Here is a 26,395-nt window from a genome sequence, read left to right on the forward strand (position 1 = left end):
ATATTTCAGTGTCAGACAGGAAGAATTTAACAATTTGCAATGCAACAAACTTTTATTAAACATGCAATTTATAACATGTTGCAACCGTCCCCAACCCTATCAGCCATGACAGAACATCATATTCCTGCTAGACACACTGACTTTGACACATGCTAACCATGTCACTTAGAAGTCAACAAAACAATAATTCAAACGAAGTAAGTTTTGATTAATTCATACAAAATTTCAGGACAGTATGACAAAAATATATCTCATGAAATGTTTTACTTTCATACCTCCAAAACAAGTTTTGTTCAATAAATGCAGCAGCAGATGTTGAATATGTCTACTGTCTTCTTGGTGGGTGGAGGGTCTAACTGTGCATGTGCAGTATGAGTGTCATCACTCTAGCTTGTTTCTGATAGGAGAAAAATGACATGTTGCAACCATCCCCTGTTGCAACTGTCCCCGGTCTCCCCTACTTATAAATAGCAGTTGAATATAATAGCTCTGTTGTTGATTTTAACCTCTTATATTGAAGTGTACCAAATTAGAGGGTTCCTTGTATAGTTTGCAGCATTATTTGGGAGAGATTTTTGTTAAGATAGTTTTTTTTTTTTTTTTTTACTATCGGTATCGCCATCGGCCGATATCATTCTGAGTGATCGGCTATCGGTATCGGCTGAGAAATTTTGTGTCGGATTACATCATCGGTTCCAGATGACCGAGTTAAAGCTGTCAACACGACCAGAGACACGAGTCGACTGACAGAAAATGGCAAATGTCGATCACACATTATCTAGTGTGTGTGTGTGTGTGTGTGTGTGTGTGTGTGTGTGTGTGTGTGTGTGCTGGGGAACACTGAGGTTGAAGAACAAATGTTGCGAGTGTTGAATGTGACGTGTGTGACGTTCTCCTGGGTTTCAAACCTCAGCGAACAGTGTCAGAAACATCACACTAAATATAACACACACCCTGACAGCGATCCGAACCGCCGGATTCCCTCGCTACTTTGAAGAATTCCAATTACTGTCAGTGTTTTCTGTGTGTGTGTGTGTGTGTGTGTGTGTGTGTGTGTGTGTGTGTGTGTGTGTGTGTGTGTGTGTGTGTGTGAGTGATCACAGCTCAGTCATTACAGACAGTTGTGTGTGTGTGTGTGTGTGTGTGTGTGTGATTTCCACTTTAATTAGTGTGTATTCAGGATGCTGTGATTCATCCACAAATTGCTTAAAGAAACAATAAATAAAGTATATTGAACGGCGGGGGTTTGAATTTCAGAGGAAAATCTTCACAGATACGAGCAAATCGAACCGCTTTCGCTTTAAATTGGCTTTCAAACCGACGATGGATTTTTATGAGCTGCCTAAACTTGTGAGGGTAAATCAACCAGAACCAGACAAGCCGTTCACAACGCTGACCTTCTCTCTCTATGCAATCTATAGAGGCGTGAGGATATATCGCCCAACAACTGAGCCAATCTAGATTCAATTACCAACTGGGCCAAGAGGGCAATTTATAACTAAAACACACACACACACACACACACACACACACACACACACACGCGTGTGTGTGGATGCTCCTGAGGACGGGAGAGGTCGCGCTGCATGTATTAAACTCCTGTGTTTACCGTGGAGAACGCTGAGGAATTCAGCGTCATGACTTTCTGAACATAATTCATTGCTGAAATCTCAAGTGCATCCCGCTTACGATTCATAAAATGAAATCCACAGCGAACAGAATATGAATTTATTGCCGAAAAGAATTTCCTTTAGTCACAAAGGTGTGTGCATGCATTTGCATCCTGAATAATTATGCATAATAATCATGACCATGTGCTGTGATTTATGTGAGCTCATGAAAAACTCTGGATTTGAATTTATATGCTGCTGATTATGTATGAATGATCAGTGTTACAATTCAAAAAGAGCTGTTTGTCTTGTATTCCAGTACAAATATCTATTCATTCTTAAAGGTGCAGTAAGCGATTTCTGAGAAACGCTGAAAGTGGATCAGACTGAGCAGCACAACACACTCGTAGCCAATCAGCAGTAGGGGGCGTGTCCACTCATGATGGAGATGAGAGCGAGTGAGCCAATCAGCAGCAGTAGGGGGCGTGTCCACTCATGATGGAGATGAGAAAGAGTGAGCCAATCAGCAGTAGGGGGCGTGTCCACTTATGATGGAGATGAGAGGGAGTGAGCCAATCAGCAGCAGTAGGCGGCGTGTCCACTCATGATGGAGATGAGAGAGAGTGAGCCAATCAGCAGCAGTAGGGGGCGTGTCCACTCATGATGGAGATGAGAAAGAGTGAGCCAATCAGCAGTAGGGGGCGTGTCCACTCATGATAGAGATGAGAGAGAGTGAGCCAATCAGCAGTAGGGGGCGTGTCCACTCATGATGGAGATGAGAAAGAGTGAGCCAATCAGCAGTAGGGGGCATGTCCACTCATGATGGAGATGAGAGAGAGTGAGCCAATCAGCAGTAGGGGGCATGTCCACTCATGATGGAGATGAGAAAGAGTGAGCCAATCAGCAGTAGGGGGCGTGTCCACTCATGATGGAGATGAGAGAGAGTGAGCCAATCAGCAGTAGGGGGCATGTCCACTCATGAGGGGAAGGTTCCTATGTTGCATAGCGTGTTCATGATTTTGGGGGTGGAGCTATTGAGATAGGGGTGTGGTCATTTGGGGTAGGGGGTGGGGCTTGTTTGTTTTGGTGATTTCAAATATCAACAGTGTTTCTCAGAAATTGCTTACTACGCCTTTAAATACGATAAGTTTGGTTTGATGAAAAAACTATCAAAATGAAGTGAGGGTTATGAATAAAGGAAATAATATCTGCCAATGGGTTCTGAAAAACAAACTTTTTTCTTTCTTAATTTAATGCGATATCCCAAAATGTGCATAATAATAGGTGGATGGAAACAACATACTTGTCATTCTGTCCCTCTCCTCCAGGTTTTACTGGGATCTCACCATGCTTCTCCTGATGGTGGGAAATCTAATCATCATTCCCGTGGGCATCACCTTCTTCAAAGACGAGCACACGCCACCGTGGATCGTCTTCAACGTGGTTTCCGACACCTTCTTCCTCATGGACCTGGTGTTGAACTTCCGCACCGGGATCGTGAAGGAGGACAATGCCGAGATCATTCTGGACCCTCAGCAGATCAAGATCAAATATCTGCGCTCCTGGTTCGTGGTGGACTTCATCTCCTCCATCCCCGTGGACTACATCTTCCTCATCGTGGAGACGCGCATCGATTCGGATTTCTACAAGACGGCACGCGCTCTGCGGATCGTACGCTTCACGAAGATCCTTAGTTTGTTACGACTGCTTCGACTCTCGCGGCTCATTCGCTACATTCACCAGTGGGAGGAGGTGAGTGGACACTTCTGAGGGTTTGTTCACCGCGCTTAAATGTGATAATAATGTGGTGATAATAATGTGATCTGCACAGCAGTTTCACAGTGCAAGAGGACGGAGGAATGGAGTAATATGCCCCTTTTCACAAGATGTAATATAAATCTATGGCGTCCCCAGAAAGTGTCTGTGAAATTTCAGCTCAAAATTCCCCCCAGATCATTTATTATAGCTTGTCAAATTTGCCCCTTTTCGGGTGTGAGTAAAAACGCGCCGTTTTTGTGTGTGTCTCTTTAAATGCAAATGAGCTGTTGCTCCGCCTCCGTTCAGAAGAGGGCGGAGCTTCAGATACTCCGGCAATAACAAAACAGGCCAATCTCACTCATCCAGAATCCCAGAATAACCAGTAGCGAGTGCAGCCTTACGGAGAGACTCAGGAAGAGTTTCTGAATGTTAGTGGAGACATTTCTGTAGTTGTTGTGGAGTTACACTGATCATCTCATCATCATCAAGTGTCCACAGTTCCTGAGGTCTTTATAAGACAGCAGTGACATGTTCTGGTCAATCGTGTTTAGTGCTCGTCTGTGCTCAACCACAGAACAGTTACATGCTTTGCTGGGTCTTTTGCCATTGCGTTAGAACTGGTTTCTCTGTTAGAACTGGTTTCACTGTTAGAACTGGTTTCAAACTGGTTTCACTGTTAGAACTGGTTTCACTGTTAGAACTGGTCTCACTGTTAGAACTGGTCACTGTTAGAACTGGTCACTGTTAGAACTGGTTTCACTGTTAGAACTGGTCACTGTTAGAACTGGTCACTGTTAGAACTGGTCACTTTTAGAACTGGTCACTGTTAGAACTGGTTTCACTGTTAGAACTGGTTTCACTGTTAGAACTGGTCACTGTTAGAACTGGTTTCACTGTTAGAACTGGTTTCACTGTTGTCGCTTGCAAAACCACATGGTGTCACCATGTGTGTAAACGTGCAGATTAAGGGCCGGTAATATTGTAATATGATCCTCTATGTCAGATTCTAATAATAATATTTTGTATTATTTGTAGTAATGTACATTTCTTATAATAATTCTATAAAATAATACACACAATAAATTAATTAGGACTCAAACACTTCTCACCTTCAAAAACATCAGACAACACTGCCACGAAAATTATAATATATAATTGATTTAATATTAATAATATTACTGTTGTTATTACTTTTATTATTCTTTTACATTACTTTTACTAATTTTATAAAATAATCTAGTCTTGTTAATAGTTTCATTGATCGACTGAATATTGATGTCATGTTAACTGAGTTAAATGCTACGGTGAGTATATGATGAATGTTCATACTTGCTCTTCATATTGAGATCTCTGATGTTTGACTGCAGATGTTTGATTTAGAGACTTGGCAAATATGAGCGTAGTTTGAGGAAATGTGTGAGATTCGCTCTCCGTTTACTCTGGTTGTCTTGTAGAAATGCTTGCGGAACAGAAGAGATCTCGTTTGACACAGAAATGCAGCATATGTTACACGACTCTCGTTTCCAGCCGTGGAGGTTTGGCAGAAATCGAAGTGTTGAGTCTTATACGTATCAATTAATGAATGTTTCAAAGTAGAGTGCTAACATTAGCCTGTAATTTCCTCTCCTTCTCTTGAGGATTGGTTTGGATGGTGATTACAGTGATGATTAGAAGCGTGTTCTCTCTCTCTCTCTCTCTCTCTCTCTCTCTCTCTCTCTCTCTCTCTCTCTCTCTCTCTCTCTCTCTCTCTCTCTCTCAGTGGTGAGAAGTGAAGCTGTAGATGCAGCTGGTGTCTCGTTTAGTCGAGCCGTGTTCGTTCTCCTGACAGCAGGTCACACACTCTCACATAGCAGAGCGCAGGATTCAACAGATCCTATTAGAAGTGTGCAAAACATGTTAGAAGTGCAAGAGACTTAAAGGGATACTCCACTTTTTTTGGAAATAGGCTCATTTTACAACAGTTGAGTTCTCTTACGAGAAGTCTCTCGTACTGCGTAAGTATCTTACGCTAAGGGAAAATCCCTTTTCCGCGAGATATTGAAGCCAAAAAATTATCCTTAATTTTGTATTATTGTAAAACGCGTTGCGGCAGCATACAGACATAGGCAAGACGGCTCGTGTGCCTATTGGCTGTTCTGCGGCAACTGCAGCAGCCTATCGAGCGAGGCCTAGCGTGACGTCAGACCCAATGAGGGTGCTTCGCGCCCACTGCGTCACGTCCCGCCGAAACGGGCATGGCTTAGGCCTATAAATACAGCTCGCAGGCAGCTGATATCTGATTTTTCATCTCTTCAGCGAAGCACACGCATCGCTGGATCCGGAGGGAAGCCGCGCCGTCTGAGGAAGCACTTGCAGCGGGACGAGTCGTCACTGAAGTCGCTGGCCGCGTCTAAAAGAGCTTGCGTCTTTTTAAAGATGCCTTCCTGCGGCTCGTGCAGAGCCACACTCAGCGACAGGGACCGCCACGTTATCTGCGTTTCCTGCCTGGGTGAGGATCATGCAGCTCTCGCGCTCGCTGACGGCGGCTGCCATCACTGCGAGCTAATGCCTATGGCGACTCTGAGGACTCGCCTGGCATATTTCACAGAGACTGCACCTCCGCCCGCTGTAGTGCTGCGCTGTAAAAAGTGCCGTGCTCAGCGGGTCCCGGAACCTTCCCCCACCCGTCAAAGCTCGCCGGTTCGCCCGCCAGCTTCACCGGCTTCGTCAGTGTCTCTTCCTGACGGACAGCGGCCGCCGTCTGCCGCCGCTTCCGTCGATGACGCTGATGAAAAAGCCGCAATGGGGGAGGATGATTCCTGCTCTCTCCTGGCATCGGGCAGTGAGGATTGGGCGAGCTCTGTGGATCTCGCGCCCTCTGTCCGCGCTTCGTCAGGCAAAAGAGCTAGCATCGAGTCAGAGCTGATGCGCATACTCGCACAGGCCGCGGCGAGCCTCGGCCTCGAGTGGTCTACGCCTGAACAGCCTGCTCACAACCGGCTGGATGGGTATTTTCTTCCCGGGGAGCGCGCTTCGCCTGCGTCCAGACCAGCGCCCTTTCTTCCTGAGTTACACGAAGAAGTCGCTAAGTCTTGGAACGCCCCCTTCTCAGCTAGAATGCGCTCTTCTGTTTCGCTAGCATTCTCCGCTGTTGACGATGCTAAAAACAGAGGTTACCATTCGCTGCCGCCGGTCGAAGAAGCGATAGCAGCCCACCTTTGCCCGCCCTCCGCTGGACGGCGCGCTAAGCTGGCTCTGCCTTCAAAAGCTTGCCGCATGACATCAACCCTGCTCGGTCGCGCTTTCTCCGCCGCTGGGCAGGCTGCGTCAGCGCTGCATACTATGGCCACACTGCAAATTTTTCCAGGCCGATCTCCTCCGAAAGCTGGACGAGAATGGACCAGATGCAATTTGCGTGCCAGACTTGAGAAGTGCTACGGACCTCGCTCTCCGCGCTACTAAGTCTGCTGCACAGGCCATAGGACGGAGCATGGCCTCTCTCACTGTGACTGAGAGACACCTATGGCTAACGCTCTCTGAGATGTCTGAGTCTGAGCGCGCCGCGTTCCTCGACGCTCCGCTTTCTCCCGCTGGCCTCTTCGGAACTTCCGTCAAAGATTTCGCGGAAAGATTCGCCGAGGTACAGAAAGCGTCACAGGCTATGAAGCACTTCCTGCCGAAGCGCTCCAGTTCTGCAGCAGGCCGTGCGAAACCGTCTGCTCAGAGCTCACAGCCTCAGCCTCCGCCCACCGCCGCCACTTCGCAGCGCCGATAGGCCCGAAGCGCGAGACCGCGCTCTCGCTCATCTGGCCGCCGCCCCGCCCCGCGTGGGCCGCGGCCCAGGATTGCGGTAAAGCCCGAGGCCCCGAAGTCGTCCTAGCACGCCTAGGGAAACGACGGTGTCCAAGTCCCGCTGCGGCCGGACTTCCACCAAAACTCATCGCTCGTTCAGTTCCAAGAAATGTGACTGTTCCAGTGTATTTTGCAGTCAACAAGCCGTTTCCACTGCCCGCTTGCCTGCACACAAATGCCGTTTTTATGGCTACCCAGATAAATCCCATAAAGAGTGTATTTTCTGGTGTCCCGGCCACGGCCGATGGTGTTATGAGTGTAGACAAAATGCCCACTGCCCAGTGCCCATTCCTACACACAAGCACAGCCCGTCACACAGGGCTCGCGCACATAAAATCGACCCAGTTCGATTGCGCATTAAACGTAGCAGATGTGCCCACTGCCCAGTGCCCACAATCACTACGTCCTGCATGTCTCGAGGTTTCTGTAAAAACGAAACCAACGTGCATTCGCTCTGCTCAGGTGGACAATGCTCTCGGTGTGGTAAATGTGCCCGCTATCCCGCGCCCACATCCACACACAGACATGACAAGTCCTACGGGACTCGCCCAGCCCTCCCCTCTCGGTTAACCACCGCAGAGGAGCCGAGCGCGGGCAATCTGCCCGCTGTTATCAGCGCGCCCTCTGCCTCGAATGTCATAAGCGCGACGCTTGTGTTACAGCACACCGAAGCCTGTCTGCCGCTGAGCGACCAGAGCGTGCTTCGCATTCAACCCCTAGCCATTCATGCAGATGCATGGGCGATGCTACCCGGGGTTTCGAAGTGGGTGCTAGACATTATAAAAAGAGGCTATTCGCTACAGTTTCGCCGGCGCCCTCGTCGCTATGCGACGCGCGTCGAGACCATGGTAAAAACAGAAGTAGCACACCTACTTCGAGCCGAAATTTTGAAACTATTGAGCAAAGGGGCCATAGAGCCGTTATCTCTAGCTCAGAGCGAAGGAGGGCTATACAGCAGATACTTCCTGGTACCGAAAAAAGACGGGGGTCTCAGACCCATACTAGATCTAAGGCAACTGAACAGAGTGCTTGCAAAGCGACAGTTCAGAATGCTCACGACCAGAAAAATCCTTGCGCAGATTCGCAGAGGAGATTGGTTTGTGTCAATAGATCTGAAAGATGCATATTTTCAAATACAGATAGCGTCACGTCACAGGCGATATTTGAGATTCGCCTTCGAGGGCCAGGCATATCAGTACACATTCCTACATTTACGATGTGCATGGACGCAGCGCTCGCACCCCTCAGGCTACAGGGCATGTGAGTATTGAACTACTTGGACGATTGGCTGATTCTAGCTCAATCTCACTCGATGCTCATAGAGCACAGGACCATTTTACTCGATCACCTCGAGAATCTGGTTCTCAGAGTCAATTGGGCGAAGAGTTCTCTGTCCCCCAGACAGATAATATCTTTTCTGGGCACAGAACTGAACTCGCTGTCTATGATAGCGCGACTGTCACCACAGCGCGTGCTAGACATTCAGCGCGCAGCGAGCTCTTTCCGCTGCGGTGCATCTGTCCCGCTCAAGAAATTTCAGAGGATGCTAGGTCTCATGGCCTCAGCATCATCAGTTCTTCAGCTGGGCTTGCTTCGCATGCGCCCGCTACAGTTCTGGCTGAAAGCGCGAGTGCCGCGCAGAGCGTGGGCTTCCGGTCTGCTTCGTCTCAAGGTCAATCAGAAATGCATCGCAGCTCTGAAACCTTGGAAAGCAAACGACTGGTACCAATCAGGTGTAAGCCTGGGGACTTCCTCGAGTTTGAAGGTGGTGTCTACGGACGCATCCACCTCGGGATGGGGAGCGCTGCTCGAGGGCAGACCGTTCTTCGGCCAATGGTCAGAACGGGAGAAGCTTCTGCACATAAACTGCTCTCGCTGAGAGCAGCGCATGTGCCAGGGCTCCTAAACGTAGGACCGGACAGACTGTCCAGGAACAATGTTCCGACAGGCGAGTGGTCTCTACACCCACAGACAGTCCAGCTGCTGTGGAAGAAATTCGGCAGAGCGGAAGTGGACCTGTTCGTGTCTCAAGAAAACGCTCACTGTCTGGAATTTTTCTCCAAGAGCAGGGACGCGCTGGCTCATGTATGGCCCCGCCGCCCGCTCTATGCCTTTCCTCCCGTCTCTCTCCTGCCTCAGGTGATAGAGCGGATCAGGGAAGAAGGATGCTCAGTGCTACTCGTAGCGCCGTTCTGGAAAAACCAACCCTGGTTCCCAGTTCTGATGCAGCTAGCGAGCACTGCCCCATGGCCAGTGCCAGTGAGGAGGGACCTCCTCTCTCAGGCCAAGGGCTCGATTTGGCATCCGCGCCCAGAGCTGTGGTCCCTTCATGTTTGGGCCATCAACGCTGACCTCCCAAGCAGAGTGTTAAACACGATCACGCAGGCTAGAGCTCCGTCTACGCGACGTCTCTATTCCTCGAAATGGTCAGTGTTCTCCAGCTGGTGCACAGCTCGTGGCGTGTCGCCCCCCAGACTGTGGGGTGACGGAGGTTCTCTCCTTCCTACAAGAGCTGTTGGACAAGGGCAGGTCCCCTTCCACGCTCAAAGTTTATGTGGCGGCCATAGCAGCGTTCTCAAAAACAACGCTTGGTCAGTCAATAGGAAGGAACGATTTAGTCATCCGCTTCCTTAGAGGAGCTAAGAGACTGAATCCTCCCAGACCTCCCTCAGTCCCTGTATGGGACCTTTCTGTGGTACTGGAGGCCATGAAAGGTAACCCATTTGAGCCTTTACAGACGATTGATCTTAAACACCTGTCTTTCAAGACAGTGTTTCTTCTGGCTCTCGCTTCGGTGAAGCGCATAGGGGACTTACACGCGCTCTCAGTAAGCGCGACGTGCATGGAGTTTGGGCCTAATGACTCAAGAGTTATTTTCAAACCTAAGCACGGTTATGTTCCAAAATCCCTCAACACACCGTTTAGGGCGCAGGTCATTTCCCTGTCAGCCCTACCGGTCTCTGACGAGGAAGGAGACGCGAGCTTCCTTTGTCCAGTCAGGGCATTAAGAGCTTATGTGTCTCGCTCATCTGTCTTCAGACAGACGGAGCAGCTCTTCGTTTCGTTCAGCGGACGTTCCAAGGGACTAGCCGCGTCAAAACAGAGCCTATCCAGATGGATAGTTGACGCCATTGCGCTGGCGTACACATCCAAGGGTATGCAGTGCCCGTTGGGTGTCAGAGCGCACTCCACGAGAAGCATGGCTTCGCCGTGGGCCTGGTCAAGTGGGATTGCCTTGCAAGATATATGTATGGCGGCAGGCTGGGCCTCCCTGTCTACATTTATAAGGTTTTATAACCTAGAGGTTCCCGCCTTACAGGCCAAGCTGTTGTCGGTCTAAATATACCAGTACTGTCTGTTCTGATGCTATCGGTTCAGAATACTGTGTCTGCTGAGCACTGCTCGATGAGCACTGCCCGCTGATCGACCGCAAAATGCTTATGGGCAAATAAATAAGACCCACAATTTTCCATCAGCTCAGGCCGTACTCCGCCCTGTCTGTATGATGTAATTTGCGTCTAAGGGACGCTGCTATATGTGGAAGAGCGCGGCTCCGCTCCTCCCTCTTCCCGGACTCCCTGTGAGTTCCCCTGGTGATTATGCACTATATGAACCCCGGGCTTTCGCCCTTGGGTCTTTGGTGTCAGATCCCAGCACGCACGGCGTTTTACATTGGGTCCCCTAGCGTAAGATACTTACGCAGTACGAGAGACCTCTCTTAAGAGAACGTACTCGGTTACTAACGTAACCTCGGTTTTCTCTAGAAGAGGGAACGAGTACTGCGTATCTTGCCGTGCATGCACACGCTCTGGTTAGCTTCGGCGATGAAAAACCAGATATCAGCTGCCTGCGAGCTGTATTTATAGGCCTAAGCCACGCCCGTTTCGGCGGGACGTGACGCAGTGGGCGCGAAGCACCCTCATTGGGTCTGACGTCACGCTAGGCCTCGCTCGATAGGCTGCTGCAGTTGCCACAGAACAGCCAATAGGCACACGAGCCGTCTTGCCTATGTCTGTATGCTGCCGCAACGCGTTTTACAATAATACAAAATTAAGGATAATTTTTTGGCTTCAATATCTCGCGGAAAAGGGATTTTCCCCTAGCGTAAGATACTTACGCAGTACTCGTTCCCTCTTCTAGAGAGAACCGAGGTTACGTAAGTAACCGAGTACGTTTTACCGTTTTCGAATCCATTCAGCCGATCTCCGGGTCTGGCGGTACCACTTTTAGCATAGCTTAGCATAGATCATTGAATCGGACAGGACCATTAGCATCTCTCTCAAAAAAATGACCAAAGATTTTTTATATTTTTCCTATTTAAAACTTGACTCTTCTGTAGTTACATCGTGTACTAAGACCGACGGAAAATGAAAAGTTGCGATTTTCTAGGCTGATATGGCTAGGAACTATACTCTCATTCCTGCGTAATAATCAAGAAACTTTGCTGCCGTACCATGAGTCCAGCAGGCGTAATGATATGACGCAGCGACTGAAAATAGTCGAACCTATAGTCTACCGAGCTGGGGACTATTTTCAGGCGCTGCGTCATATCATTGATCACACTCAATGATCTATGCTAAGCTATGCTTAAAGTGGTACCGCCAGACCCGGAGATCGGCTGAATGGATTCGAAAACGGTAAAACTCAACTGTTTGTATAAATAAGTTTTCCATTGATGTATGGTTTGTGAGGATAGGACAATATTTGGCCGAGATACAACTATGAAAATCTGGAATCTGACTGTGCAAAAAAATCGAAACATTGAGAAAATCTCCTTTAAAGTTGTTCATTTATGTTCGCGATTGTGTTGCATTCACTCACACATAAAAAAAAAATATATATATATATATTTACTGTTAACCTGGATATCCAGACCTAAATCTGAAAGATTAATGGTCTGGCATCGACTAATGAAGCTCGGCCAGCTTGAGGGGCGGCACCAAGCATGCATTTGAAAATCTCACTGCACGCAATTGGATAACACTACGACCAATCACAACAAGTTATCGCTTAGCTACCAGCGGAGCTAACTGGTAGATTAGACTCTTGACGTATCCGGTCGGCAAAACAGCAAAAACGTCCTTCTTGCAAAGGAACGATTCGAGCGCCATCTTCTGTTCCTCTTCTAGATAAAAAGCCAAGTCTAACTCGTTCATTGTAGCGGCCAAAGCCGTTTCAAACAACTGGTGTTCATCCATAGCCATCTTTGCAATGTTTACTAATGACTTCGACGTCACAGCGCTGTCGTCATCTCGCCTCTGGCCCGCCTGTATCAGATAACCCGATGTGATTGGTGCAGCTCGGATACAAGGGCATATTTAATGAGCATCATTACTAGACGCCTGAGTAACTCGCTGAGCAAATTCAACTTGTGCTCTCGCGAGAACTCTGGATTTCCAGGGTAATTTACGATAGGAAATGTACAAAATATCTTCATGGAACATGATCTTTACTTAATATCCTAATGATTTTTGGCATAAAAGAAAAATCGATAATTTTGACCCATACTATGTATTGTTGGCTATTGCCACTAATATACCCGTGCGACTCGTGACTGGTTTTGTGATCCAGGGTCACATATATTTTTGATATTCAATATCTTCCTTCAGTTACTCTGAGCAATATAGCAGATATTTTGTGTGTGTGTGTGTGTGTGTGTGTGTGTGTGTGTGTGTGTGTGTGTGTGTGTGTGAGATGAGAGCCGTAATGTGTGACAGAAAGAGAGTGGAAAAGGAAGGCCATCGCATTAAAAGTGTAATTTTTAAGGGAACAGTTCCTGCTTTTAGTATAATGATGTCTTGACTGTCATGAATAGTGATCATGATTTGATTTAGAATAGCTATTTTTTGCCACTGAATGATTAAGAGTAAAAAAAATAGTCACTTCTGGGATTTACTACTGTTAAAAAATTCATACTTTTATTTAGCAAGGACAAATTAAATGAATCAAAAGTGACATTTTGTAATGTTATAACAGATTTATCTTAAATAAATGCTGTTCTTTTAAAAAGAGAAGTATCATGTTTTCCCAAACAAGACTGTTTTCAACACTGATAATAATCATAAATGTTTCTTGAGCATCAAATCATCATATTAGAATGATTTGTGAAGGATCATGTGACACTGAAGACTGGAGTAATGATGCTGAAAATTCAGCTTTGATCACAGGAATAAATTACACTTTAAAATACATTCACATAAAAAACAACTAATTTTTCACAGTTTTTACACGATTTTTGATTTTTAAAATTAGTCTTTGATTTTTTCAAAAACATAGTGAAATGGACTGAAAATATTTGAATCTGATGCATTCAAGTTTTGGACCTGACACGAGGAAAGCTAACTTTTTTTGCTTCTGATAATCTCAATCTAATGCATCCTCTTATCAGCATTTCCAGCTTTTGTCGTAGCATCTCCACCCTGGACAGTTTCCTCAAGCAAGTCTCTCTCCTGCGAGTGAATCCAGTTTGTCAGCGTGTTATTGAATCAAGCTCAAATGAAGGCTTAATGACTCTGGATGAGATGGCCATCAAAACAAGCCTCTCTCGCAGCATCCAGGGGCGTCTGAGGACCATCACTGGGAGTATTAATGAAGAGGGTGTTTTAAAGAGCTGAAACACCCCCTTTAGACCATGTTATAATGACAAAGCTTACCCACTTCTCATTGGCGAGAGTTTGCAACATTAGCATGAGGGATCGTCTGAGGCGTTGGTGTTGCTGGACCATCTGTGTTTGTTTATTGAGTGGAGGCAGGGAGTCCATCTCTATTAGGATCTGCATCAGGGATCGTTCTGATTTATGGCTCGTGTCGCTTTGATTGGATGTTCTGGATGGGAAGCATAACGTCCAATATGGTGCACAGGTCCCTGAGGTTCTTCAGTGGTAGACTCAAGGGGTTTTCCTGGTTCTGACTGCTAAAACACAGATTTAACAACTCTAGTCTGGTGTGGAGTTACAAACCCTGTGGAAGCTTGTTTCCGTCGCAGAATAAAACATTTTAAAAGATAATTGCAACTTTTTATCTTACAATTGCGACTTTACATCTCGCAATTTTGACTTTATTCTTCATTGTTGCATGTTATAAAGTCAGACTTGCGAGGCATAAACATGCAATTCTGAGAAAAAAGTTCTCACATCTTTTCTCAGAATTGTGTGATATAAAGTGGCAATTGTGTGTTATTAAGTCAGAATTGTGAGATATAAAGTCGCAATTCTGACTATATATCATGCAATAGCGACAATATCATGCAATTCTGACTTTACAACGCACAATTGTGACTTTATATCATGCAATTCTGACTTTATAACTTGCAATTGCTACTTTATATCATGCAATTCTGACTTTACAAAACACAATTGTGACTTTATATCATACAATTCTGACTTTATAACTTGCAATTGCTACTTTATATCATGCAATTTTGACTTTATATCACACAATTCTGACTTTATAACTCACATTTTCTACTTTGTATCACGCAATTGCGACTTTATATCATGCAATTCTGACTTTACAAAACACAATTGTGACTTTATATCATGCAATTCTGACTTTATAACTCGCATTTGCTACTTTATATCATGCAATTGCGACTTTATATCATGTAATTCTGACTTTACAAAACACAATTGTGACTTTATATCATGCAATTCTGACTTTATAACTCACATTTGCTACTTTATGTCACGCAATTGTGAGATAAAAAGTCGCAGTTACCTTTTTTATTATTTATTCTGTGGCGGAAACAAGCTTCCATACAAACCTGACATCTAGGTTGAGATAAAGTCCTCAAGAGGGGTTTAGCTGCATTTTAGGAGATGTAAGAAGGTTTAGCAGCATAAAAGGCAAACGTGACTTGTGTAATATAAATATGCACACAGCAGGTGGGCTCTAAAACCATGTAAATAAAGACTCTACAAACACCCTCAGCTTTGCATGGCAGGTTTCTGAACATCTCCTATGAACCACTCTATTCATTTCATGTAGTATTCAGTGTGTATACTGTACAGAGATTTCTGTGGGCATTGAATATGCGTATGACCAACTACATGTGCAGCTATACAGCGACATATAGGTGCTATATATATATACATATATATATATATATAATCGACAATGGGCGTCAGGACCATAGATTGTATAAAAATATGGACGTAGTGTGTGTGACGTCACCCGTATGTTTCTGAAGAGCATTTTTGAAGCCCAAAGTGGGTGGAGCCGGCGGTCGCCATCTTGGCAGCGTCATTCCCGGATAAACGAAAATGTGCAGCGAGGCGGATTAGCTGAGGTGACGTGACGCTAACAGACAGCAGACAAACGGCTAGTAGTGACATCAGCGGCAATCCACCTGTCACTCAAGTGGCCACGCCCCTAATTATGCAGAACTTTAAGGCTTAGTAACATTTAAACGGATGAGTTTTTAAAAAAATTCACCCCCCTCACAGTTTTCATGAAGGGCAACATTAGCTATATAGACCAAAACCACTTTTTGCACCAGGCTGTGCTGTAAAGTTAGGCATTTTAACATGGGGGTCTATGGGATTGACTCTCTTCTGCAGCCGGTCTCTAGTGGCCAGTCAATGAACTGCAGTTTCCGTGTTGGATTCAAGAAAGAGACAGGAAGGTTGCAGCTTGATCAGGACGCAAGAATCGATTGATTTGTCTTGTTTAGTGTGTCATAGTGGATGACAACCAATGCTGCATCTGCGAGGCTTCTCAACGTCCCAACAGAAAGACTAGCTTGTTCAAATTTTTCCGGTCCTCCACGATGCTTTCGGGCTTTACTGATGACATTACAACCAAAACACCCCGCTTCTGTAGCCATTGTTTGTTTACACTCTTGTTTCCGGAAATCAGTCGCTAGTTCCGCCTTCTCGATTACATCATGCATATCATTAAAGACGCCGAGCAATGATTGGTCGGCAAGAATTCAGGAGTCAAAAACACATAATCTGACACAGACAAGAATATCATGAAGTCTGAACCCGACATTAGAATATCATTCCCCTGATATTTTTCACAGACTCTCCTCCAGAATATCATCTACTTTTTTAATAATATCAACATTTCAAACAGTAGAATACTTCATTATGGTCACATCTATTACATCTATTTTTAATTACATTTAATCAGTCTTGAAAAAAAAAAAATCCTATGTGGAAAATTGCATACATGTGAGGTAGGCATACAGTTTATTTGCAATTTATTTATTTATTTTTAATAGTAGGTTGTACGCCATTCACCCACATATTTGTACTGACCTTTGGCTGGACGTGTATCTCCTCCAGGAGGTTTGTTGAGGTCTGCAGTCATTGGGAAACACTTGATTTAATGAAATCTGCCCGGTCATGATTTGTACACAACATTTCTGTGAGAAACCTCCTTCATCAGCGATTACTGGTGTCTGGTCTTTCATTCAGACATACTGACAGATCTAATCGCCTCTTTCATTCGGGCTCGATTATAAACACATCTAAGAGTTCTTTCTTTTCATGTTTTTCACAGTGTCGTGTCTATTTCTTGCATTGCAAATGCAGGTGATGCAATACTAGAAGGCATAATTATACAGACAGACAATCTATAAAATAGTTGTAATTAGGGCTTCACAATATATAAAAATTATCGAAATATCGCAAATGTATATATCGTGATATGCATATCGCAACGGCTTGTAATAACTGGGGTCATGAACAAAAGAGAAAATCACTCACTCTTGGCTGAATAACTTTTGTAGCTTTAATAAGAATCAGTATATATTTAATTCATACAGTGAAAACTTTGCAGTGTTTATTTTTACATTTGATTATTCAGTTTCTGTTGTTAAATAACCCTAATGTAGGATAACCTGAACTCTGATGTTACAATAACATCTTATATATAGTAAAACACTGATGTTCACTTTCAGAAGCTGAAGGGATGTTTTCTTGTCACAAAAAGAATGTAAAACATATTATATAATTTTAAATATATTTGTAAGATAATTTAAAGGATTAGTTCACTTTAAAAAAAATTTTTGCTGATAATTTACTCACCCCGATGTCATCCAAGATATCCATGTCTTTCTTTCTTCAGTTGAAAAGAAATTAAGGTTTTTGAGGAAAACATTCCAGGATTTTTCTACACAGAATGGACTTCAATGGCAACCAACTATTCCAATGTTCACAGAAGGTTCAAATGTCCGTCTCAATGCAGCTTCAAAGTCTCGACACGATCCCAGTCCAGAAATAAGAGTCTTATCTAGAGAAACCATTGGTCATTAAAAAAAAAAAAAAAAAAAAAAACTTTTTAACCACAAATGCCCGTCTTGTACCATCTCTGAGATGCGCCACGTATTACGTCATCACGTTGGAAAGGTCATAAAATAAAAAAAAATAAAATTATAATAATAAATTAAAACAAAGATGTCGGATGATTTTGAAGTTGGAGGAGAAAATGAGATGACATTTTTCGCCCTTCCCTTCCTTCCCTTCCTTTCTGAACCGGAGAACACAGACAAATAACTTTGAAAGATGACGTGACGTGTGACCTTTCCAACGTGATGACGCAATGCGTGACACATCTCAGAGATGGTACACGACGAGCATTTGTGGTTAAAAAGTATATATATATATATTTTTTTTTTTTAAATGACCGATGGTTTCGCTGGATAAGACTCTTATTTCTCGACTGGGATCGTGTCGAGACTTTGAAGCTGCATTGAGACGGAAATTTGAACCTTCTGTGAACATTGGTATAGTTGGTTGCCATTGAAGTCCATTATATGGAGAAAAATCCTGGAATGTTTTCCTCAAAAACCTAAATTATCAGCAAACATTTTTTTGAAAGTGAACTAATCCTTTAAGTTTATTTTACACACTTTAAGCATTATCGTATCGCATATCGAATATCGCTTTATTTAACGAGTTACCGCATATCGCATTTTTCTTCAATTTCGTGCAGCCCTAGTTGTGATGACGATGTTTCCTCTGGTATATCTTTCATTCTTCACTCATTCATTGATTCATTATCAGATCAGTTCATGAGCAGGTTTTTGCTCCATCTGATTAGATTTAGTCTTTCTGCTTGTTTCTGTCTCTTTGATTTGTCCTCATCTTCATCAATCATCGCTGAGACGTTTGTTCAGTGCGTGAAGCTCTCATCATTAATGTGTCTCGTGTCAATTAGAGTCTCAGAGGCAAAGCGTCCATCAATCTGTGTGTAAGAGAGAGAGAAACTAGAAACGGCCTCTATAGTTTTTGTGATTTATACATTGGTCGATCTGTCCCTCACTGTTCGGATGAGACACATTAGTCTTCATTCCCCTGATTCACAATAATGACTTTATAATAAGCCCATATTAGAGAGGATTTCCACAATCTACCCAGAGCACTTCTCGTTTTAATTGCGCTTCAGTCTGTTTCCATTTCACATGCTAATTTATTATAGACAGACGGGAGAGAGAGCAAACAGTCCTTCGGCTGAGTCCAAAACCCCAGTGAGCCCCTGATGAGAAACCTCATACGACCTCCTTCTGCCTGAAATATGAAGCAATTACGAAAATTTTAATTATATATTAATTTTAATATTATTACTGTGAAATATTATTTATCTATTTAATATATATAATAATAGAATCTTAATATATTTAAGAAAATTATTATATTTAATATATACGGTATACAATTTACATGTCATTTAATTATATAATTTAATATTAAAATGTATAATAAATTATATGTAAATTGTGATATACAATTGATGTAATTTTCTGTGTGTGTGTGTGTGTGTGTGTGTGTGTGTGTGTGTGTGTGTGTGTGTGTGTGTGTGTGTGCACGTCGTTAAATTAGGGAATGAACTTGCGCTCCCGGGGGCGGTTCAGCGAAAAGAGTGTTCCGGCGCAAACGTTCCATGGTGCTATTTTTCAGTTTCAGAAAACAATTCCGCATTCAGATGCTATTTTAAGGTCGCATGCTTGGCCATAATGTAGCGTGTGCACAACGCACATACACTTTGCTTCTCTCATCTACACACAGACGCAGCAGTTGCCATGTTTGCAAACCATACATAATTACAAGGAAAAATATTCCACATGAGGGAAATCATTGTTGTGTCCATGAAGATGTAAAAAAATAGGCATAAATCTAGCTTACACATTTACCCAAATTATTATACGCCTGTTTAACCGAAGCTAATCTGGGTGTGTTTCTCCATCCCCAATGTCACTTCTCTGTGTTTTACGGCCCTGACGAGAACGTCGGTCTCCTCGGCTGTGAACCGCTCCTGGCGTGCGTCTGGCAAATCCGACGTTATAATAGCAAATCCGCCATGGAACAAGCGCGCCTGCTCTTAAAGGGAATGTGAGATGATGCTCTGATTGGTTTATTTCACGTTACGCCCAAACCACACCTATGAGTAATGAAGCGACTTCAGACCAACACATTTTAGATTTGCGTCGGGTGCAAGAGTCATTTATCCCGCCGGTATAATAGCAACAGCGCCCGAGATCCGCCCACAAAGTTACTTGCGTTTCGCGCTTGATACTTGCGTTTCAGATCATTAAAATAGGGCCCAATCTTTGTTTGTTATTTGTTTCTCATGGATTTCACCTGTGTCTTGTTTAGCTTCTCATTTAACCCTGTGTTTCATCTCAGTTTGTCAGGTTTTGTCTTTGTATTGGATGCAAAGCTGCTGCATTTTTTTTTTTTTTATCTGTTCTCATACTCCTTCCATCATAGTGGATTATCTTCATGTTTCATTTCAATAAAAGCTGCAAACAGATCCAAGCCTCACCTCTTCCCTGCTAAACCGTGACTCTCTTATGGGTAATATAACTCCCAGTGAAATTTTATTGTAATTGTAAAACATAAAGACCGCTCAACGCTTAATCTTTTTTAAGCTTATCTTCTCTGAAGGTCTTGTGTCAGTATAAGCAACATCTGGATAAATGGTGCCACGACTTGATGTTTTATCGTCTTCATGCAACCCAACAGTCGATGACATGAATCGATCTATTCATTTATTGAGATTTTTCCTTTTGGTCATCTCAGTATTTGTCATTGACCCCAAAGCTGAATGAATATAGTGGCGTTAAATGTACAATCCTTCAGTTAGCATCATCGCTTTCATATGAGCCGTCCTTCTCGTTTCATCTCCATCATGTTCTGTGTCTCTCTCTGTGATGATGCAGCAGTAAATGCAGACGGTCGGTAATGAGGGTGACTTTTGCACGACGCTGCATGATTAATTCAGATGCTTTTACAGCTAGTTAATGTTACAGAGAGCCAATTATTTAATCCGACCTCATGCTGTTTCTCTGCGCTCAGAAAGAGCCAGAACCACGAGCGAAGCAATGCTCTGTCGTTACAGTGTCCTGGCACTGGAAATAGAGGATATGCACTGACGTCACTTTCCCGCCGGAAAACGCCAGTAAAACGAACGATTATCAGTTTAAACTAAAGATTGGACTCGATATTGTGTTCCTTACAACTTACCAAAGATCCAGTAATCATGGATATCGACATGCAGCAGGAATCGTGTTTCCTCACATTTATATGAGCCTGATTTCCATGCCGGGGAAATACATAAAGCACATTTGCCTGTGAACACTTTATATAAACACAATATAGGTGTAAATACGGGTGATCACTTATATTAATGTTATATATATCATTCAGCTAGTTTTTGTAAGTGTTTATTTAAAAACGTCCAATTATACAGATTATATGATGGTAAATTTAATTGAGTTGTCAATACAATATCTAACAATACAATATATAGTGTATGATTTTACCCCATAATTCAGCATATTGACACAAAATGAAAACTGCAAATCCAGCTTTCTCTGTCAGGATCCAGTTGTTTCTGTGAATCGCAGTGATTCATTTGCTTCTCTGTTCTGTATCTTTCGTCAGTCTGTAAAAATATACCTTGGATTTCTTGTCAAATCTAGTTGTACAGTCGATCTCAAAGCTCTTTCCCGTTTTAGATGTGTTTTGTGTGTTTTTTGCTGTGTTCACGCTGAAAAGATGCTGCCACTCAGTGTGTGTAAGCGCAGTCACCCCGGCCGACAGTGACGTCACACGCATACACACTATGGTCCCTATCTTACACCCGGTGCAATGCAGCGCCAAGTGTGACGCAAGTGTGTTTTGCTAGTTTCAGCCCGACGCAGTTTTCATTTTCACGTCCTGCGCCGCATTGTTTAAATAGCAAATGCATTTGCGCCCATTTGTACGGCCATGGGCTGCTGGTCTGAAAACCAGGTGTGTGTTCTGGCGTATTGTTGGACCGTTGATATTTTGAGGAACAGAAATAGACTGAGCCATTGACCGACTGAAACCTGGACTAAAGTCAATGGCGCAATATTTAAAGAGCGCGTTAGTAATGTGCGCCTATAGGCGGGTCAAAACACACCCATTACTCATTAAGAGCATAGGAACAACCCTTTTAGACCATGCGCCGGGAGCACCGACCATTTTTCCCGTCCTTAAACTAGCAAAAGTGGATTCGGACACGCACTCAGTGAACTTGCTCCCTGCGCTTTAGACCATGCGCTTAGATCATTCAAATAGGGCCCTATAGTTACTAAAGAGAAACGTACAAACTATTATCACCATCTCAGTAATTGGTGGTCAAGGGAGAGAGAGAGAGAGAGAGAGAGACAGAGAGAGAGAGAGAGAGAACGAGAGAGAGAGACAGAGACAGAGAGAGAGAACGTTCATGACTGGTTCTGATTTCTCGTTGCTCAATAACAATGGCATCATACGAGCACGCTCCTCTCACATAAGCTTTTAAAAGCTGTGTTTTAAAGGACTCGAGTGGTTTTTAATAAGCACTGGTGCAGTTAACAGCGCGTGCCGTGACTTCACTCACATTAAGTATCTTTCAATTGTGGAGGCCATTAACACTTAACTGGACGTCCAGCTTCTCCAGAGGATTCTTACCATCAGGATCAGACAATCACTCTCACTCTCTCTCTCACTCTCTCTCTCTCTCTCTCTCTGTCACTCAGAGCAGAACGGAAGGAGTCCAGACTTGTTCTGACCTGTTTTCAATTATCGAATTCACTCACACACACACACACACACACACACACACACACACACACACACACACACACACACACACACACACACACACACACTAACTCACACACACACACACACACACACACACACACACACACACACACACACACACACACACACACACACACACACACACACTAACTCACACACACACACACACACACACACACACACTCTCTCTCTCTCTCACACACACACACACACACACACACTAAAACAGTCATTGTAGACTTGATTACTCGAGACTTGGATACTTATATATTAAATCTGAAATGATCTGTAATATGATATATATATTTACATATATATTAGTAATGGGCAAAAGTGACATCAGGAGTGGATATTTGTTTTTAATGACCCTACAAGTTCAATTAAACCATCAAAATATGAGGAAAATATTTTTCAAATATTATTATAAATTATTATAAATTTAAAATATTTAAAATATGAAAGCAACACAAAATACTAAACTTGGTTAGGGTGTTTATCTGACAACATTATTTGACAACATTAGGCAAAAAGGTAAATTACAGCTAGAAGTTTTATTTTACTCAGTAAAAAAAATGCATAGAAAACACATTGACTACAACATACACAGTTATTAATATGTTGTTGATTCTCTCTTATTTTTTTGCATGTGTTCATAATTTCTTTGTATGACAGCCTGGACAAAAATTATGTTGCCGCATTCTGGCATGTTTGGCATGTTTAACCAATAAAACAACTGACTCCAGCACAACTACACAATATGCTCAGAAAATCTTTAACACATTAAACATAAATTTAATCATATTTTCGGCCAGTACTGTATTATAGCCAGTACTGTATCAGCTGAATAATGACAGTGGTGTTTGTCTGCCTTCACCAGTGCAACATATAAATTTACTTCCGACTGATTGATTTAAAATGCAGCCATTTCAGATTATGACTGTGTGGATAAAACATGTATATCTCAATTCTTTTTCTCATGATTGCATTGAGTTTTTAGATTCTTGTATCTGTATTTTTTGTTTTTTTACTTACCTGTGCGTTCATATCATTCCTTACAGTTCAATTCATGAAGAATGCATGTCTGAGTTATTAAATGGTGTTTCTCGGTGTCATGCGTGATGCTCTGCCCTGTTTAAATGTCAGTGACATTCAGATTGAGCAGTGTGTGTGTGTGTGTGTGTGTGTGTGTGTGTGTGTGACAGCTCATGTCCTCCTTCTCTGCCCTGTTCAGATTTTTCATATGACCTATGACCTGGCCAGTGCGATGGTGCGAATCGTGAACCTGATTGGGATGATGCTCCTGCTGTGTCACTGGGACGGGTGTCTGCAGTTCCTGGTGCCGATGCTGCAAGACTTCCCCGCCGACTGCTGGGTGTCCAAGAACAAGATGGTGGTGAGTGAGTGTGTGCACACACTCCGTCTGTCATCACTTCCCTTTCAAAGCATGCACATGTTATGATTTACTTTTATTCTTTCGCAGATTGATTAGAGTATGCCGGTATGACAGTATATGTCATGTGACAGTCATATTGTTGTATAATCGTTTTTTGAGTCTTTTGTTCTGAACAAATTATTATAATTATTATAATATAATATTAATATCAATATAAATTTTAAATTACAATGTTAGTATCAACATGCACATAATAATAACAAATACTACTACTAATAATAAAATACTATTATTATTATTATCATAATTATTATTATTATTAATCTGATCTGTTGGTTTGTTTCCATCACAGTCCAAATATAAAGAGAAAATAATAAAATGAGATGAAGTACCTTAATATATATATATATATATATATATATATATATATATATATATATACACACACACGTTATACAGTATATTTAATATTTAATTATAAATATTATTTTATGAATACATTTTTATTATTATAAATATGTATTTTCTTTCGATAGCAAAAATAAAAATAAAAATGTCCTGCGTCCTAGTTGAATTTAACCATTTCAAATTAGGACAAGGATACAATTATATATTGCAATTAGTTTTGTTTTTATTTATTTAAGTGTGCATTCATATAATACAAAAGTCATTTTTAAACCTAAAAAAGTTGCATTCACTATTAAAAGTATTTCATTTTCTTGATTTACTATCTCAAAATAGGCATTACAACATGATTATTTAAATTTAAATAAATATGAATAGCAACTTATTATTATGTACTGTATCATACTATATATATATGTTTCCATGATGTAAAATGACTCATATAATGAGACAGTATTGTGTGGACAGTAAGTTACGGTGAGCGGTGTTATTACGTAAGGCTGGTGAGTTAGAGAGGTGAAGTGTCACAGATTGTGGTTTTTCTCCAGCCTTAATTCGATATCCGTCTGGTATTGACAGTTCTCCAGTGAGCTGAGCTTTAATTCCCTTCTGTTTTTAGTCGAGAGGACATGCGAGTCTCCAGCGTCCAGAGAGAGAGGACTGTCTTGTTCCTGACGCCCATGAGATTTAGTTTCTTCGCTGAATGCCAGAGACCCGAGCCTCGACCCTGAATCAACCCAATGAGTGTGAGGATGGCAGAAAAGTCCTCTCGGGATCCGTCGTGTATCGCTGGAGTTTATCGACGAGGCCTGTGGTGTTAATTGGGATAATTGGTGTTTTTGTGATTGCCTACAGGCTGCATTTACACTGCAGGTCTTGATGCCCAATTCCGATTCGCTGACAATATCCAATATTTGCATGTACACTATACACTGCCCGAAACAACCCGATGTAGACGTTCTGACCCGTAAAAGGAAGTAAAACAGAGCGATATGCAATGGATGCATTGCAGATGCAGACAAAATGATTATCCAGTGTTTTGCTTTCCGCATTATTTTCAGAGGTCAGCAAAACATTGCTCTCGTAAGGTGGAGAAAAAAGAGGACGTTGGCCTTTTACATTACCACAAGCGCTTAAAGGGATGGTTCGGAGTAAATTCAACCTAGGGTCCTTTGCACCATGACCTCGAGCCAAACACCCCCCAGAAGCCTTTATTCCCTTGGTCGAACATTATTAAAGTTAGAGCTTATTTAGAGATATCAGCCGGATGGTTTAGTGCAGGCGCTAATGGATCCTATGATGTATCTGGTAAATTACTCCACTAATAATGCCCAGAATGGCACCATACTTCTACAGTAGTACAAATAGGTTCTGTACTCATAAAACGAGGCATTGGAAAGTTTGTAAGTACATCAGGAGTTTATTTAAATAACACTCGCCTGACGGCTAATGCTACCGCTAACTCGGACGTCGACGTCACTTCCCTGAGTTGGGAAAAGCACGTAAATCACGTTTATAATCTACAGTTAAAAGCACTGTTAACTGGTGAAAGAGGCTCTATGTAGAATAGAGAAAGCTTGTTATTAGCGACACCGGTGGCCGTTCAGTGAACTGCAGCATTACAGACTGATACCCTAATAAACTCTATTCTTTGCGTAGAAGTAAAAGGAAGTTGTAAATATCTTTGCAGTGATTTACTGTTAACGAACATCTCGACACCGTTCTGCTGAGAGACGGTTAGATGAATGTGTCAATAACACAATAAACAGAACAGAAATGAGAAAACAGAAGTTCAGAAAGCATCAGATCATAGAGATGTGTGAGATTCACCGTCGACAGATGAGCTCATTAAACTCTGTTATGATAGTTTGATTATAAAGTATATTATAGATCCGGCTATGTGAGACTATGTTTCTTTTCATGACACATTAACATTACAGTACAGAATGTCTCTTATCCTGAACATTGTATAAGCATTCGTGTCATGTGTCATTGAACATAAGCACGTAAACGTCACATCCTTATGATTTTCCCGGCAAAAACTTCCTTCACATAAAGTCTACCGGCTTTCAACCTAGATAACCCAAGAAGTTTCTTTACTAGCTATTCAAACCTTGGCAATACAAAAAGCAATTAATAAATGAAAAATGTCATATATCTCCTCTAATGCAATACCTAACATTAACTAACAATAAGCAATACATTTTTACACAGTATTTATTTATCTTATCATTAACTGATACAACTTGCAATTTGAACGATGTAATAGTAAATGTTGAAATTATAATTAACAAAGATTAATAAACGATTTAGAAGTGTTTTTATTGTAGGTTCATGTTAAC

At 42.6% G+C, this 26,395-nt stretch overlaps 1 protein-coding gene across 1 annotated transcript in view; it reads left to right on the plus strand.

Annotated features, from left to right (window-relative positions):
* Nucleotides 1-26,395, plus strand: part of hcn4 (hyperpolarization activated cyclic nucleotide-gated potassium channel 4) — a gene marked incomplete at its 5' end in the record, with an annotated part of 105,077 nt that overhangs the window by 24,453 nt on the left and 54,229 nt on the right. The window contains 2 exons of the mRNA XM_082182325.1: nucleotides 2,939-3,362; nucleotides 23,487-23,648. Of these exons, the coding sequence (XP_082038451.1) occupies nucleotides 2,939-3,362; nucleotides 23,487-23,648 (586 nt within the window). The remainder of the gene's footprint in view (nucleotides 1-2,938; nucleotides 3,363-23,486; nucleotides 23,649-26,395) is intronic.

This window comes from Leuciscus leuciscus, assembly GCF_965113295.1.
Source record: "Leuciscus leuciscus genome assembly, chromosome: 10".
Classification (NCBI taxonomy): domain Eukaryota; kingdom Metazoa; phylum Chordata; class Actinopteri; order Cypriniformes; family Leuciscidae; genus Leuciscus; species Leuciscus leuciscus.